Source organism: Typopeltis vanoorti, chromosome 6 (genome assembly GCF_054136105.1).
Source record: "Typopeltis vanoorti isolate ZY-2024b chromosome 6, IOZ_Tvanoo_1.0, whole genome shotgun sequence".
NCBI classification, from domain to species: Eukaryota; Metazoa; Arthropoda; class Arachnida; order Uropygi; family Thelyphonidae; genus Typopeltis; species Typopeltis vanoorti.
Window position 1 is genome coordinate 16,399,539 of NC_143554.1, and position 17,944 is coordinate 16,417,482.

The 17,944-nt window shown below is 35.8% G+C and overlaps 1 protein-coding gene across 2 annotated transcripts in view; it reads right to left on the reverse strand.

The window, feature by feature from the left end:
- The window catches only part of LOC150105310 (neprilysin-2-like), a 493,284-nt gene that overhangs the window by 98,187 nt on the left and 377,153 nt on the right, over window positions 1-17,944 (reverse strand). For both annotated transcript variants that reach the window (XM_090394688.1, XM_090394687.1), the window contains 3 exons: window positions 17,422-17,473; window positions 10,465-10,532; window positions 3,035-3,165 (listed from right to left, as the gene is read on the reverse strand). In XM_090394688.1, coding sequence (XP_090250814.1) covers window positions 3,035-3,165; window positions 10,465-10,532; window positions 17,422-17,473 — 251 coding nt within the window. The remainder of the gene's footprint in view (window positions 1-3,034; window positions 3,166-10,464; window positions 10,533-17,421; window positions 17,474-17,944) is intronic.

The following is a 17,944-nucleotide window of genomic DNA, read 5'->3' on the forward strand; positions in this document are numbered from 1 at the left end:
GAGTCACCTCCTGAATAAACAACTAGCCTACCAGCTAGTTCAGTCATCAGTTCCTAAAATTTGAAATATAATGAAATATTAAAATATCTCAAAATTTGGTAACCATTGACTTTGAGAACTCCTACTAAATTACACTTTTTAATGCATTTTATTTAACTTCCTTTTCACTTCATTACTTATTGGCTAATGTTTAAATTCTTTAGTTTCCTAAAAGTTAATATAGGTAACTAAATTCTTTAGTTACTTATAACCTGTGGTTTGGTACAGTATGACCTTTGTTGTCTGTATGCCAATAATCCTTAAACCAACCAATTAATCATAAATGACCGAGTGGTTACTCTCCAGCCAAAAGGTTGCGGGTTTGAATCCCACCGTGGGCCTGGATGTTTGTGATTGTCTGTGAAAATACTTGTGGTGCAGTAGATGGCATTGGTGTAGGTGATGATGGTGGTAGTTGTGGTTCGTTGTAGTTGGTGGATTGAGTATTGGAGATGGAGCTGTAGAGTAGGTGCTCTCCCTCAATGAGTCTTTAGACTCCCTGGAGGTGTCAAATAATAATAATAATAGTATACACAATTCATAGCATAATGGAGAATTTCGTAGCATGCTATGAAACTGGCACGTACGAATCCCATGAATTAAGAATATGACAAGTGAGGCACAGTAATGTGTATATGTACATTAAATTGCGGGCAGTGAGAAGCACTACATAACTTAAGTGTTACTGTCTTGGAATTTAGTGGCAGTGGAAGTAGTGACATGGAAATAGTGACATGGAAAAAAAAAAAAATTCTCAACATGCAGATACAAGTAGCATGTTAGAGGGTGAAGAAGACAGAAAAGAAATGTCACTGGATTTGACATTAGACAGTGTAGCAGAGTTTTGACAGATGGCCATGATTGTGCAAGTGAATGCAGGTGTGGAGGGAGAGAGAAATAAAATTACTCAGAATGGAAATGGTGGAGACAGAGTGAAGCATGATGAACGAGGAGATTAACTAGTGTGAGCAGAATAAGAATAGGTGCAAGAGAAAGGCATGAGAATGAGAGAGCAAGGAAAAGAAGATGGAAAGAGAATAGGAGGACAAGGAAATCAAAGGAAATGAGAAACAGCTGGTGTGTTGCTTCGATATGATACAATTTTACTTCTATTTCTATCAGGACATCAATATCATCTTCTGTAAATCATGTTTTAATGATTCTGATAATCTTTGGACAGGATAAGATTATCCAATCATAATTTGTCTTTTTACTCAAAAGGACACTGTTGCAACAAATGGATGGGAAGACAATTAAATAGGTATACTATTAAAAATTATGAGTAATTTTTACAACTGACATCAGATGTGATGTCAGAGTATGAATGTGCAAAATAAACAGGAGGAATGAAGAACATTCCTCCTGTTTATTTTGTGTTTAGTGATTGGAGTGAAAAGCAGTACTTTTCACTCCAATCACTCAGATTGGAGTGAAAAGTACTGCTTAGAAGCTATGGCACTGCATCAAACTGTTTGATTTAGATAGAAATGGAATTGTTCCAGAAAGAGTGGGATTAGTTATGCCTAGGATAAAAAAAGAATTAGTAACAGGAAAGAAAGATATTAGTGATGCCATGAGTTCAGACAGAAAGTATAGGTTAATAAGGACCTAAGTAAAGTTGCTTATTAATTTCCCAAAAAATTGTTATCCCCCCCCCCCAGAAAGAAGAACAACATGTTTTTGACACTAAATGAGATTTCCTAAAGATTATCAACATATGTGAAACACATGCTAGTAATTTGGAGAGGATTGCTGCAATAATGAGAAGGACACTAATCTGCAGAGATAAAAGGGTTATCATTCCATTGTATAAGACTCTGATCAGACCACACTTGGACTATTCTTCTCAGATCTGGTCCCCAGGATTTGAAGGGGATAAATTAACTGTGGAAAGGGTACAAAGGCAGATAACAAAGATGGTGTCAGGACTGTACAATATTAGTTATGAGGATCAGCTGAAGGCATGTGGACTGCGGAGTTTGGTGGATAGAAGGAGAGGTGATATGATCGAGGCTTTTAAACTGTTGAGAGGTGGTTACAGGGTCGACGCTGGGGAGTTTTTTTGCTTGGTTTGAACAGCGGGAAGGAGTGATGACAAGGGGCGATCCCTGGAAGTTACGAAAGGAAACTGTGAGAAAGAGAGTGAGGAGTGGTTCTTTGCATGGAGGGTGGGTGAATCATGGAATGCATTGCCTGACAGAGTAGTGAGAGCGAGAACGGTCAATGCATTTAAGGAGTGGTATGATAGACTTTGGGTTTTGTAGGAGGGACCTCCCTTGATGAGTCTTGATAGACTTGTGTTTCTTAGAAAGGACCTCTCACAATGAGTCTTTTGACTCCATGGAGGCCTGAATAATAATAAGAATAATAATAAAATGAAGAAAAAAGAAATGGTATGATATATAACTGACTCACACAATAGTAAGAAAAAGAGGACAATTCTATCAACATTAATCTGAATATAGCAAAGCACTTCCATTTAGAAAATGAATTAAATATCAAATAACAATTCATGAAAGTATGATGCATATCTCACAGTGCAGGCACACTGTGTACTAATCTGTTGTTTAGGTTAGCAAAGTATAGCCTGCAAAACCTTGCAGTGCTCAAGTTATTTCACTAACAAGCAGTAAAAAGGTAATAATCAGATAAACAAAAGATCCCTCTAAATGAAAGAAAAAAATTAATATTTTGAAAAAAAAAAATTTATGTATATTTTAAAAAATGCAAAACTACCTTACATGCAAAACAATGTTATTAGCAAATAATGAGTATAATTAATATGAATATGGATAAACAGTACAGATGCGTGATGTTTTTCTGGAGAGGTTGACAAATATTACTGATTAGAGTAGATTGGCTTTATAAGCTTCTGCAGCTTATCTTAAAGATGAAAACTTCTCATGATAGTCTTGCAAGAGGTATGATAACACAGTATTACTTAATCACAGAATTCAGCTTATCCCATAATTTAACTTATAATGTAAGGACTAACCTTGAGTCCTATCTCAGGTACAGAATAATTACCATACTGATTTATGATGCATGTAATCCGTTCACGAAATTGATGGTCAGTCTCTGGATCCCACCAGTTGACATTATTGCCTTCTTTATCAAATTGACGGCCTGTTCAGATGAAACAAAATATAGTATTAAAATTTTTAAAAGGAACTGTATGATATGACTAAAATATGAATTTGCATAACTTAAAAACTGAAAGAACACATTCAGTAATTAATTATTTATAGTTCAGTGTCATAAAAAAGTGACAGAGCATGTAAGTATCTTCCAATGTTTAAGTTTTTTTCTGTTGACTTCAAATGAAGGTTTGCCATGGTTCACCACTGATTAGAAGATCAAAGAAAAGAAGTGGTCTGTGATTACTTCTGATTACTTATTCTGAAGTGATTACAACTTTTAATGTGAATTGAATTGTATGGTTTAAGCTGTTTAGCAAATCGGTGAATTGAGAAGGGATTCTTTGAAGCCTAGCCAGATGATAAAAATATTGTCCACATACCTAAGTCAAATTCTGGATTTTGTATAGTAAAAATAAAGGCCTGATTTTATAAATCATTTCCTCTGCTCTCAAACAGTCAGATGTGTATACCAAATTTTTTGTGCATGTGGCATTTGCTATGTTGTACAGACAGGACAATCTAGAGAAATCAGTCTCAAAGAACACGTCGAAGATATAGAGAATCAATGGGCACATGATTACCACTTTACACCACAAAGAAACACATCAGTACTTTGGTAAATCATAGGAATGCCATAGAGTGAATTGAACAAATACATACGCAGGTTTAAAGAAGCCACCAAAGTACTATAGTGATCAACTCAACAAAAACCAAGGTCTTATTTCAACCAGTTGGTTTGCATACAACGAAGACTTGCACTGCTTAGAACTGGAGTATGAGAGACGTTATATGGTACATCCCAACAACAACATAACATCTCAATACTATATTATTATTATTATTATTATTATTATCCCAAGACCTCATGGAGTCAAAGACTTATCTGGGAGGTCCTTTTATCACACACAGAGCTCATCATACCATGTCTTAAACACATTCAATATTCAACATCTCGTATAAGTTCATTCGAGATATGACAGTTAATTTAGAAATCTTCCTGTTAACATAAGTTTTTTTTTCCTTCTAATTTTGTAATCTAATCTGGAGATGTATGTAATAGGGCATATGAAATTGTCATTAAATGAATTCTTTTGAATGTAATATTCATAATTTTTTGTTAGTTAAGAAATAAACAGTAATAGTGTTGTATTTACAAAACATCCAAAACTCACAGATATCAATTCCAAGGACTCTATGTTATCAGAGGAATAACCACTACATCACAAAATCTGCAATGCAAGAAGTAAGGGTGGCCCAACAATTTTTCTGAATGTACAGATGTATAGGGAAAGTGTTAAGAATTGTAGTTATATCACTTACACATCACTTTAGTCCAAAGAGATTTGGATAACTGGTTGAACAATTTTCTAAACAAACATAATACTAAAACTGCATTCAGACTCCAAAATAAATTTAAAAAAATAAACTGCATAGTAGACATAGATTCTATCCAAATTCAGGCAGATAGACTGCATCATGATGGTTAGGATTAAAGAATATAAAGACCACAAAGTTCATTAAAAGTAAATCAGGTTCAGCTGATGCACCACCCACCAAACCAAGTATTGATTTGATAGAAAATTTAAAGAAGCTGCCTAAAGCAATAAAAAAATCAACATAACACTAGAAGGTGTGTTTGCATAAATACCTCCAGAATCTGGGTGGCTGTTATCTAGCCACCCAGATGTAAATGCCTTTCCCTCATCTACTGCTCTTGTAACTTTATTATAAAAGGCTAGCATATTACTAAAACAAGAGAGCCCCTTTACAAATTCATTGACTCCCACAGATAACATTACCTCATCTGCCGAAAGCTGTATACGGTCCCTCACTAATTTCTCCAAGATCTTAACAACTACTGATGACACACAAACTGGCCTATAATTAGACACTTCCAGTCTGCTACTGCCCTTATGCAATGGCACCATCTTACCTTCCTTCCATTCCCTGGGCACTTTTCCCATAGCCAGACTTTCAGTGAAAATCCAGGTCAAAGGAGCTGTCAGTTCTTTAGCACATTCTCTCAAAACATGTGGTGAAATACCATCCAGTCCCACAGCTTTACTGACATCCACAGTACTCAGTATTTGGAACACACTCTCCTCCTGCACCTCTAAACCTCGAACCTGCCCTATCCCTCTAGTATTAAAATTTACTCCTCCAGGATGAAATACTCCAATAAAGTGTTCATTGAACAATTCCACTACATCCTCTGTATCAGTCACTCTATTCCCAATGTCATTCTTCCACAATCATTTCTCCTCCTACTGGCCACATAGATAAAAAAATTCCCTAGAATTTTCTTTGGATCTTTGGGGTAATCTCTTCTCATATTCCAGTTTCATATTCCTTACCATACCATTCACTCTTCTTGCCTGTCGCTTATATTCTTCATGCATCAGTTCTTCACCTGTCTCCTTATATCTCTTCCATAGCCTCTTTTTCACATGCAATTCCTGTTTAATATTGTTTGTCATCCACTTGACACCAAATTGTGTGCTCTTCTTCACTTTTGGAATACAGCTTACTATTGCTGCTAACAAAATATTCCTTCAAAATTTCCCAAGCACTAATGATATCCCAGCCTTCCAATTCCTCCCTCCATGAAACTTCCCCAAGTTGATATCTAAATCCCCTGCCTTATAATTCCACATACATTCCCATCTCTTTGATACTCCTGCATGTCTATTCAACTTCCAAGTCAAAACCACATGGTCACTCTCTCCAACTGGTAGGAGAGATGTCATCTCAGTTATTTTCAACTCTTCTGATGCTATGACCAAATTCAAAACTTTTGAACCTCTTGTTCCCTCTATTACATGTTGCCTAAGACATATGTCCCTCAAGAATTCTAGAAATTCCATTCCCTTATTGCTGCATGCATCTTCCTCTCCCCAATTTATACAGTTATAGTTAAAATCTCCCATAACAATCATTCTTCTTGCAGTTGCCAAGCTCAACTGTCTAAATATCTCCTGCTCCCCACCCTTTGTGCTCCTTGGTTATTTTGTCATAAGCAGTACTCCACCACCACGCTTTCCCTTCCTATCCTTCTGAAAATTGCTGTACCCTGCTACTTCTATTCCTGTTATTATATCCTCTTCTGTCATTAAGTCCTCTTCTGAATTATATCCTCTTCTGTCATTCATCAGCCTGGCACTGATAGTACCAGGCTGATGCTATCAGCGCCAGCAATTCTTTTCCTTTATTCTGGATACTCCTGGCATTAGTATAAAGCATAAAAATGTCACTGTTTCTATACCTAGTAGACTCCACTGGGCAGAACATTACCTGATATCATCCTCTTTCTCGCAAGTGCCCATTCCCACAAGAGGTCACCCCCTGCTACTATCTACCCTAGGTATTCGAGTTTCCCTCATTGACCCACCGACTCATTCAGAACAGCAATCTCTCCAGATGCCTATGTTCTTCCTCATTTAAATACAAGAGGTCTCTTGCATACAATTCCTTTCTGTCCTCATATGCCCTCCAAGCATCCACATATTCCAATCCTCTCTTCTGACACATTATAGCTATTATGTTATTCAATATTACTACTCTTCTGCTCAGCTTGTCACTATCATACCTAGGCAACACGCACACTATCTTTCCTCTCTGCATTTTCTTTTGTACCACTTCAAGCAAGAATCTCATATCTCTCGCCACCCAATTTACATTGCCTCTCAAGTCATTCGTTCCTACCATCACAATCATCTCATCCACCCTTTCACCCCTCTTAATTGCCAAAGCCACACTTTCTATTGTTTCTTGAGGCAAACACTTCTCACGCATCCTATCTTGCACACCACAGATCATTGAGTCCCTACATTACACCTCTTACCACCCTGTTCCTCAATTGCTCACCTGCATCCCTCACTCTCTCTCTCTCTCTACTCTAACACTTTCTCTCTGTGTTCCCCTACTTACCTGCCTTCCTGACATCACTCTATCCCTGGTTCCAGCACTCCCTCGCATTCTTCTCATTTCCTCTCTCCTACTGTTTCCATTCTCTCCTCTTCTATCATTCCCATAACTCTCTCATACCCTCTCTTCTACTGTTCCAATTTTCTCTTCTTCTATCATTCCCATAACTCTCTCATACCCTCTCTTCTACTGTTCCTATTCTCTCTTCTTCTATCATTCCCATAACTCTCTCGTTCCCTCTCTTCTACTCTTCCTATTCTCTCTTCCTCTACCATTCTCATAACTCTCTCACATTCCCTCTCTTTTAATTGGTGAATAGTGAACTTCCTATTCTCTCCTCTTCTATCATTCTCATAACTCTCTCATTCCCTCTCTTCTGCTGTTCCTATTCTCTCCTCTTCTACCATTCCCATAACTCTCTCTCTCTCTCATTCCCTCTCTTCTGCTGTTCCTATTCTCTCCTCTTCTACCATTCCCATAACTCTCTCTCATTCCCTCTCTTCTACTGTTCCTATTCTCTCCTCTTCTACCATTCCCATAACTCTCTCTCATTACCTCTCTTCTACTATTCCTATTCACTCCTCTTCTATCATTCCCATAACTCTCTCACTCCTACTCTGATTCGCCTTGTATTCATCCCTTCCATTCGCCTAATCTCATCTTTCACACCTCATCTCATTCCCTAGACATACCACCTGCTCTTTCAGCTCATCTATCTCTCTCTCTGCAAGCGAGCCACTCTTGTTTGCCATTCATCATCCCAATTGAGACCATCTCTGAAAACTTCACAATCATTCAACACTCCCCACTCTCATTTTTTTTCATTCATATTTCTCTCACTATTCTTGCCCTCTATCATACTACTTTTCTCTCTACATGGAGAATCTCTCGCCTCTGACTCAACAACATCCGTTGTAGTCTCAACAAGGTCAGTTATAGTCATCTCTAACCCACCAAGTTCCTCCCATTGTCTGTATTTTGTGCATATACGTATTTCCTCTTCTCTCACCTGCCACATATACAACTGCCGGGGTGCATGCATTCCACAAGTCCCGCATGCCACAAAATCCCTTATTATATCACGCAAAATGGAGTCTGTAAATGAGGGAGGACTTGGTGATACACCGTTTGCAATTTTAGCTGCCGCCATTATTCAAAATAGTGTCGAGGAACTATTACAACTAAACGCCAAATAAGTATAAGTGAGTATAACTATAGGTATAACTATATAAGTATAAGTTAACTATAAGTATAAAACATATTTAAGTATACTAAATATCTAAATAATGAAAATTTATGTTATCTTCTTCTGCTATGCTTCTACCGCTATGAATCCGTTTCTGACCCCGCCTTCTCGGTACCAAAAATACACAATATAGAGACAACAACAAGGATTAAACCAAGAATATACACTATCTGATCAAAAGTATTATCCGGACACCCTTCTGTAATTCATAAACTGACGTCTAGATGTCACTGCAACCTCACATACCGGTATAAAAGGAGGCACGGAGCTGTGTGTTTTTCAGTAATAATTAGTACAAGCAGAATGGGTAGGTCAAGGGATCTCAGTAGCTTCAAACGTGTACTAGTTATTGGTTGCCACATCAGTAAGAAATCTGTCAGAAACATTTGAACCCACCACAAAACCATGGTTGGGTAGTCCGGGTTTAATGACAGACAGGGACCGTTGAGCATTAAAGAAGATGGTTCATGAAAATCACCAGACATCGAGTGAAACAATCACCTGGGAGTTCTGTAGTATTACTAACTGTCCAGCCAACACCATGACTGTGCATCAAGAGTTAAGAGGAATGGGATTCCATGGTCGAGCAGCTGCTTATAAACCAAAACATTTCTCCTGTGAACGCTAAGCGCTGCCCGCAGTGCTTCCCAAACTGGGGGCCATACGTTTTGTTGAGGGGGACCGTGAAATAATGAAAACAAATTTAAAATGCTTTAAGACTAAGTAGTTCTTTTTTTTTTTAATCTTAAAAGAAACGTATTTAATTTTTATTATTTATTATTTCTTTTTTGTTATTTTTTATATTTTAATGAAAAAAAATCACACATTGGTGTCGGTTCACAAATTTTGCTTCCTGCGTATTTCGGCGCTTAATGAATATTATTAATAAATATATGCTTATTCATATAAGTTTACTTTCAAAGGTATTGATAAGAAGCACAAAAAAGCTTACAAACGCAAAATCTTGAATATAAATACAATAAATATTATAATAATATATGTCTGTATTATGATTTTTTTTTCCAATGGGGGGGGGGGGCGTGAAATATTTTAATTTTTACAAAGGGGGCCTTTACATCCATAAGTTTGGGAAGCACTGGTGTAAAGAGTAATGCCACTGGATAGTGGACAACTGGAAACGTGATTTGGAGTAATGAATCCTGCTTTACCAGGTGGCAATCTGATGGAAGGGTCTGGGTGTGACGAAAGCGTGGAGAACGATTCCTGCAAACATGTGTAGTGCCAACAGTGAAATTTGGAGGAGGTGGTATTACGGTGTGGGGGTGCTTTTCATGGAATGGACTTGGCCCTCTTGTAACAAAACAGAGAAATTTAAATGGAAGGGTAAAAGGACATTTTGATTCATTGAGTACTGTCTATGGTAGAAGATCAATTCAGTGATGACTATTGTCTGTATCAGAATGACACTGCTGCCATAAAGCAAGGTCTGTGAGGGAATGGTTTGTGAACAATAACGTTGCAGAAATGGACTGGCCAGCCCAGAGCCCTGCCATGAATCCCATAGAACACCTTTGGGATGAATTAGAATGCCAACTTTGCTCCAGACGCCAATGACCCACATCACGAACTGTTCTGGCTACAGCTCTTCAGGAAGAATGGGCTGCCATTCATCCAGAGATGTTCTGACACCTGGTAGAAAGTCTCCCCGGCAGAGTTAGAGCTGTCATAGAAGCAAAGGGTGGATCCACCCTGTATTAATGTCCACTACTGGAAAGTGTGTCACAGGGACAGTCTGATTACGGTTTTGAGTAGGTGTCCAGATATTTTTGATCAGACAGTGTAATTTCTTGGCATCTAATTTATAAGATAACCAAGTGTAAAAACTTCCAATAGCTTATAAGAAGTTGGCAGGGTTTTTCATCCCACAAAACAGGCTAACTGACAGAAAGAAATTTATAAACAGAATAATTCACTCTCTTCATAGCCTTAGTTGGTGTAGCCATAATTTAAAACATTCAATAAACAAACCTCAATGTCCTTGGAATCCATGGAGAAGCATTTATAATAAAAATAATAAAATAAAAGATATTCAGTGTTACCCAAACATGTTTTAATTTTTTGTAAGATATAAAACTAAAATACAAAACATACTACCTTTATCATCAAATCCATGAGTAATTTCATGACCTATTACGAACCCAATCGCTCCAAAATTTAAGTAGCTATTAAAATAAAATATAAATGAGACTGTTTATTAATTATGAATAATAAAAATCAAAACAATGACTGCACATTTAAATTTAAGATAATACACAAAAATTCTTCATTTAAGATAGAAATTAATTTTTACACAGAAAGTTTTTATCTTAATAGAAAAATTTTACTGAATTGGACCTAAGTTCCAGTTATTTCAAGTTATGCTAAGAATATCTTTATATATTAGCTGTATAGTATGCTGAGTAGTTAATGTATCTACTGTCTAACCAACATGCTGTAGGTTAGAATCCTGCCATGGGCAAGGATGATTGTGATTGTCTTTAGGTTGGATGTGAATTTCACTGCCACTAGCTCATATGTTGGAGGTCTGATGTGGCTTCAAAAAAAGTTCCATGTTTGATATCTATGGCACAGTTTCTAGATTATGTAAAAAAGAATAAGCAAAAAATATAAAAAAAACTAAATAAAAGCTAAAAACAATAAAACATCTTTTACCCTACCTATTGTACCATAGGTTTACAGATTTACAGCCTTTCATAGGTGAGAAGCACATTAAAAAAATCTTCTTCTTCTTGGCTTTGTGTATTAGGCAATTGTTTGCCTGGAATGTTTTCAAGGGTTTAAAAAGTCTTCCACTCATCTCCTCCTGGGTCTTCCTCTTGATCTGTGTCCCTTTGGTCTATATTTTCAAGAATATTTGGCCATCTGTCCTCATTCATTCTTTCTATGTGATTTTTCCAGTTCTTTCTATAGTTTGTGATGTCTTCTGTTATGTTAATTATGGATAACTGTATTCTTATTTTTTCATTTCTTATCTTGTCTATAGCCTGCAAGCAGTCTTAGGAACTTCATTTCTGCAGCTTCCACTTGTCTCTTATCCCATTCTCCCCAAGTCCACGTGTCACTGCCATATTTCAGAATTGGTTCGGCTATTATTTTATATAGTTTCATTTTGGGTTGTTCTAGACATCTGTTTACTGAAGTGTCTATTCAAAGTTCCAATGACTGATAAGAATTTTTGCTTTTTGCAATGTCGATTTCTCCATTGGGGCTTATGTAATTTCCTAGATATTTAAATTTGTTCACTTGTTCTATTACTTTGTTGTGGATGACCAGTTTGCATCTTTTAATTTCTTTACCTTGAAATGCCATTGATTTTGTTTTATTTATTGAGATTTTCATGTCATACTGTTCTATTGCTTTGTTCAATACCTGTAGATTTTTCTATAAGCGGTCTTCATTTTCAGCAAAAATAATTTGATTGTCAGCATACAAAAGGCTGGATAATTCTTTATTTCCTATTTTAATTTCTATCATTTTGTTTTTCCTCCATTCTCTTGAAATTTTTTCCATATATATATATATTGAAGAGTATTGGTGATAATCCACTTCCTTGAATGAGACCTCTATTGGTTTTAATTTTTTCGGTTGTTTCATTATTAATGTTGATTCTAATATAGCTTTCTTCCATTATATTTGCTATTGCTTTTGTGGTTTAGGTGGAGCTTTCAATTCATACAGTATATTGATTAATTTTGTTCTGTCGATTTGATCATATGCTTTCTCATAATCTAGGAAGGCCATATATGTTGGCGGGTTAAATTCTATTCTTTCTTCTATAATTTGTTTGAGTGTAAATGTGGGGTCTGTGCAGGATCTTCCATTCCTAAAGCCACATTGTTCGTCTCCAATAATTTCCTCGGCCCATGGTGTTAATTTTCAGGGAAATGAACACCGTGTATTTTCAGGTTAATTATATCTAGATATATTTTATAGCATGTATTTAATAACAATATTCCTCTGTAGTTTCTGCAATCCTTTCTGTTTCTTTTTTGAATATGTTTATGACTATTGCTGTCTTCCATTCTTGTGGGATGTTTCTTTTTTACCATATTCTATTTAGAAATTTAATTAGTCATAATTTGAATGGTTTGGAGCTGTATTTGTATAGTTCTGAATTTATTCCATCATATTCTGTAGCTTTTCTATTTTTTAGTTTTTCCAATATTTTCTTTAGATCATTTAACTGTATTGGTTCTTCATTTGTTTCTTGAATTATTACTTGTTTTATTACTTGTTTTATTTCAATTTGATTATTATTGTTTAGCAGCTGGGTGTAGCGATTGGTCCATTCTTTTGTGGAGGGGTGTTCTAATTGTAGATTATCCTTTGTTTCTTGTGTCATTTTTTTAATGATTTTATATTTTAAGCTGCTCTTTAGTTGAGGTCCATTTATGTCATGCTCTAATCTTGATACAAATTTTTGCTAGTCTTTTTCCCAGTCTCACATTAAAAAAATAATATACATATATATATATATACATATATATATATACATATATACATATATATATATATATATATATATATATATATATACACACACACACACACACACACACACACACACACACACACACAGGGTGTTCGGGATAAATTTGACATATTTATAATTAATTATATTTTTCCGTAAGTTACATGTATTAACACACACTTCTCTTCATTTAAAAGTTTGGACCCTTCTTCATTCATATACAAGATGTCAGAAAGGATGGATAGCTGGAACCCACCTGAATCATGGAAGAGAATAACTTGTATCATGATGATTCGTGCCCGCCATCAAAATAAGGATATTATGACTGCTGCCCAATGCTCCCTGAATACAGTAAAAACAATCAGGCATGAACTAGAGACTTGCAATGGTGACTACGAGGATGTAGCAAGAAGAAAGATCCCTAGCAGACGATCTGATTGCGTTCGTACAGCAGAATTCCTCGCAAATCTGCAGGAACAGGTGTTGAAGAACCCTGGCATTGGAATTCGGGCTTTGTTCGTGGAGTTGCTAACTGTAGTCAAGCCCTGGATAACAAGGGTAGCCAATGGTAGGCCGTATGTATGGCAGCAGGATTCGGCCCCTTGCCACACCTCTGGGAAAAGTCAAAAATGGTTGTCTGAAAATTTCTACGACTTCACCAGTCCAAATGTTTGGCCTCCAAACTCCCCAGACCTTAACCCCATGGATTATTTTGTATGGGGCGCAGTTGAAAAAGACACCAATCGCACTTCCAGTAATACAAAAGCCCAGTTAATGGATAAAATTAAAACAGTTTTTGCAGCCCTTCCCAGGGAGACTGTAGCATCAGCTTGTTCGAGGTTCCGAAGCAGAATTGAAGCTGTGATCGATGCTAATGGTGGTTATTTTGAGTAAATCTTGTTGATAGTATTGTAATTAACTCTGCCTGTAATGTTTTTTGTCAATTCATTAAATTTAATAGATACAAAGAAGATTTTCTTTTTCCTTACGAAACTGTCAAATTTATCCCGAACACCCTGTATATATATATATATATATAGAGAGAGAGAGAGAGAGAGAGATAAACAGATCGATAAATAAATAATTATTACTAATAGTAGTATTTGGTATAGTATTAGAGAGAGAGAAAGAAAGAGATAAACAGATCAATAAATAAATAATTATTATTAATAGTAGTATTTGGTATAGTATTATTATTATTTTAAGCAAATAGGGATGCATGAATGTTATTTGGATTAGAGGGTGGTTGATGGACAGATATCAAACAGTGGTTAATGTAGGAGTTGAGTCCAGGAGAAGGTAAGTGACCAGTAGTATACCAGAGAGCTCAGTATTTGATCCTGTGTTGTTTAATTTGTATATCGATGACATAGGAAATGATTTGACAGAAAATATTCAGTTATTTGCTGATGATGCTAAACTGGGAGGTGCAATGATAAATGAAGGTGCTGCACAGATCCTGCAGAAAGACTTAGACTAGCAGCATGGGCAAAAGTAAATGGCTGCTAGTTTAATGTTCCCTAGCATAAGGTGATGACTTCAAGAAGAGATTGGAAGCTGTGTACTATATTGATAGAATTAATTTGCAATAAAATGATGAGGCCACGGACTTGGGTGTGACTGTGGACAGGAATTAAAGTTTAGAGGACATTTGCAAAAATAATCAAAACAGCACACCAGATTACATGGTTTTTGAAGAACACACTAACAAGCAGGAATAGAGAGGTTATTGTTCCCCTATATAAGGTTTTAATAAGGCCACATATGGACTATTGTGCACTGATCTGGACTCCTGGATTATGTAGTGATGAAGAAGTTGTGGAGAGGATCCAGAAGCAAGTGACAAAGATTGTGGCAGGTCTGTGGAATGCGCTCCTTATGAAAATGGATTGACGGTCTGTAAGTTTCAGTGTGTTAAGCTTAAGTGCTGGGAAAAACTTATAAAAGTTTAATGGAGTGAAACAGCACTAGAAAACAATTAAAAATAGTATTTAATGCTTTGAATATTTCATCTCAGTTACAGAAACATCATTGGGAAGTAAAAAATGAGAATTGAAACACACACACACACACACACACACACACACTAACTGAAACATGTGGATGAAAAACTAGTCCTAACTAGGTGGGACACCCTCTATCAACACCTATCAGCAGCCTACGATGTAAACTGGGATCTCAAGTATTTGTGTTTCCCATATTTTGAGAAGTTTTATGCATCCATATCTATTCAAATTAGGCTGGTTTTTAAGAGCAGCAGCAGATTTGAAAAATAGCCTTTCTCTTCTTTTCTAAATTTACTGTGATGGAACATGATGGTCTATTTCCAAGTGATTCTGTGAGCTGTATCTAAAGCATGGTCTGCAAGGCCATTGACTACAGTCATGACTGCAGATGCACTTTTTTTATGTTCTTCCATTCAGATGGTAGCTGATCTTCCTGTCTATCCTTAGTAGGCCAATTTGCAGTAACTCTATATATACATGGAACTGAGAGGGGAGGGAGTTACCTGCTTCACTTAGTTCCAGATTCTCATAACAGAATTCTAACTACTACACTTGACCATATTCTCAACACTTTCTTAGCCAATGGTTACAATCCCCAAAAAATATTAAACCCTCTAACTGAAAATCTCTCCCTTGAGAGCAGAGATTACTCAATATCTATCACCATTACATATATCCATATATCTCCCACCCTTGAGAGCAAAGATTACTCAATATCTATCACCATTCCATGATTAGGATTAAAGGGTGGCACATCTGTAAATAGACAAAAATTCTAAGGAAATACAAACTTGCAACCACTTACAGACCACATAAAAAACTGGCATTCCTTATCCACTCCACCAAAGACCAACCACATTCCCTAGACCTACCAGGTCTCTTGCAGTTGCAAACTGTCCAACTACGGCCAAATAGGCAGGACAGTATCTAATATCAGAATTTCTGAGCACAAGGACTGCATCCAGTTCTACCATTACAACCACCACAGGATACACTGGAAGAAGGCTACTTTATTACACCAAAGAAAATCCAAATATGAGAGGCTATTTGTCAAATCTGCCTCAGCCCTGAAAAACTTTCCAAACCTCAACAAATTATTTGGATGCATGAGACTACCCCAAATTTGGGAATCCTCACTCATCCTCAGATCTTCAGCCCAATGGGCAAGACAACCCAATCTAGCCCACTAGAGGACACCATGTAGGACTCTTGCCAGACTTTGGTTGCCTTTCTTCAGTCTCATTTACCCAGCGTTAGTTCCCATATGCACATATCATTGTTTTTGTGATCCCTGATGATGGCAATGTAACATTGCTAAAATATAGGAAATCTTAATTAAAGTTATTATAATTAATATTGTAGTATATGTTATTTCCTAAAAAATAATAATTATGTGTAACCAAAGATTAGCCTATCTACAAGGATGTGTAAGTGGATGGATGAAGGTATAGTTGGATGTTTGGTTTAAAAGTGGTATGGAGATATATATCCTGATATAAAGGATATGCCTGAAATGACAATAGTTTCCTGATATAGTGACAGTTTTTTTAATTTATTAATTATTTTTATTTATTTTTTTATTTTGTCTGTTTTATTTTTAATCATGGACTAAAAACTGCATGAGAAAGATAACCATATATAAAGATAACGCAAAAAGCTGTGGATAAAATACTTATGTAAGTACCTTTCTTTTTTAGAGCAAAAATTATACCTTACATAAGTTTTTTTTTTTTTTTCTATAAGCAGAAAAAGATTATGAATCCAATTGGAAGGAGGGGATGTTAGTTACATTCCTATTTTTGAAATGTATTTTGGGATATTGTGCAATAAATTCACTAAAAATTAGGAATTCATTAATAAATTCACTAAATACACTTGGATAAAGGATTAAACCATGTATATAATTTCTTATCATCTTTAATTTATAGTATAACCAAGTAGAAAAACTTCCAACAAACAGAATCTTTACGAATTAGGAGGAGTTGCCTGTAAGAAGGAGCAAGTGATTTTTGTTAAGTGTTTTAAAAGTTTATGATTTACATTGGATTTGTTAATTTTTGGGTCCACTCATATATCCAGAGTGGTTTAGCCTGAGATGGTTTCAGTTTCTTAATATCTTTACCCATAAAGATACTATTAAGTAAATTTTGGATAAATTATGTTTTGTTGCAATCAAACTGTTGCATGGAAAGAGATGCTATGGTTTACAGAGCGATTTGAACTTTGCAGGAAGCTTAATTACATGTTTTACAGTTATTTCTGGCAAATTGGCCAAGAGAACATGCACAATTCACAGAAAAAATACTGTTGGTGGTACTGGGTGATAGATGATATTGTGTGTAGTTGGAGGCTTAAGTAGGGAAGTAGTGTGCCTTCCCATGATGAATCCTTCAACATTTGGAGGTGTCACATAATAATAGTAACAGTAATAATAGAATAGTTTTAGAGCAAAACAAACACAAAAAAAGCTTTTATTTGATAGATATTAAATATGCCGTAATGTAAATAAGTGTATTCAACAAGAACATAAATATAAAATTTTACTGTATGTTTTAAATAAGCTGGGGAACTTACTTTGGTCGATCTTTATTAAAAAATATTCCCTGAAGAATTCCTGCTGGAAACTCTAGAAAAATATTGTTTTTATATTTAAAATAACAAAAATGAATGGTATTTAGTAGCTTCACTAAAAACCAAACCACAATATAATAAAATATCAAATTAATTAATTGCAAGGTAGTAGAGAATCAAGATCAGTATGGAAAACATCTCTGATTTCTTATCAAGAGTTGTCAATCTTGGAGAAAAAAAACAATAAAAAATAAAATTTATGATTTTTTTTAAAACAACTAAATTAAATACATATTTTATTATAAGATGTTGGTAAAAGGCAGAATTCAGTACTGGACAGAAATATGAAACTTTATAGGTGCAACATGGTTTTGTGAAAGGTATATCTTGTCTTAATAATTATTATTTTGTGACACATCCAAGGAGTCCAAAGACTCATCAAGGGAGGGCACCTCTACAACTCTCCATTCCACCACCAATACTTCCATCATCTACACCAATGCAATCTACTGACCCACCACCACTA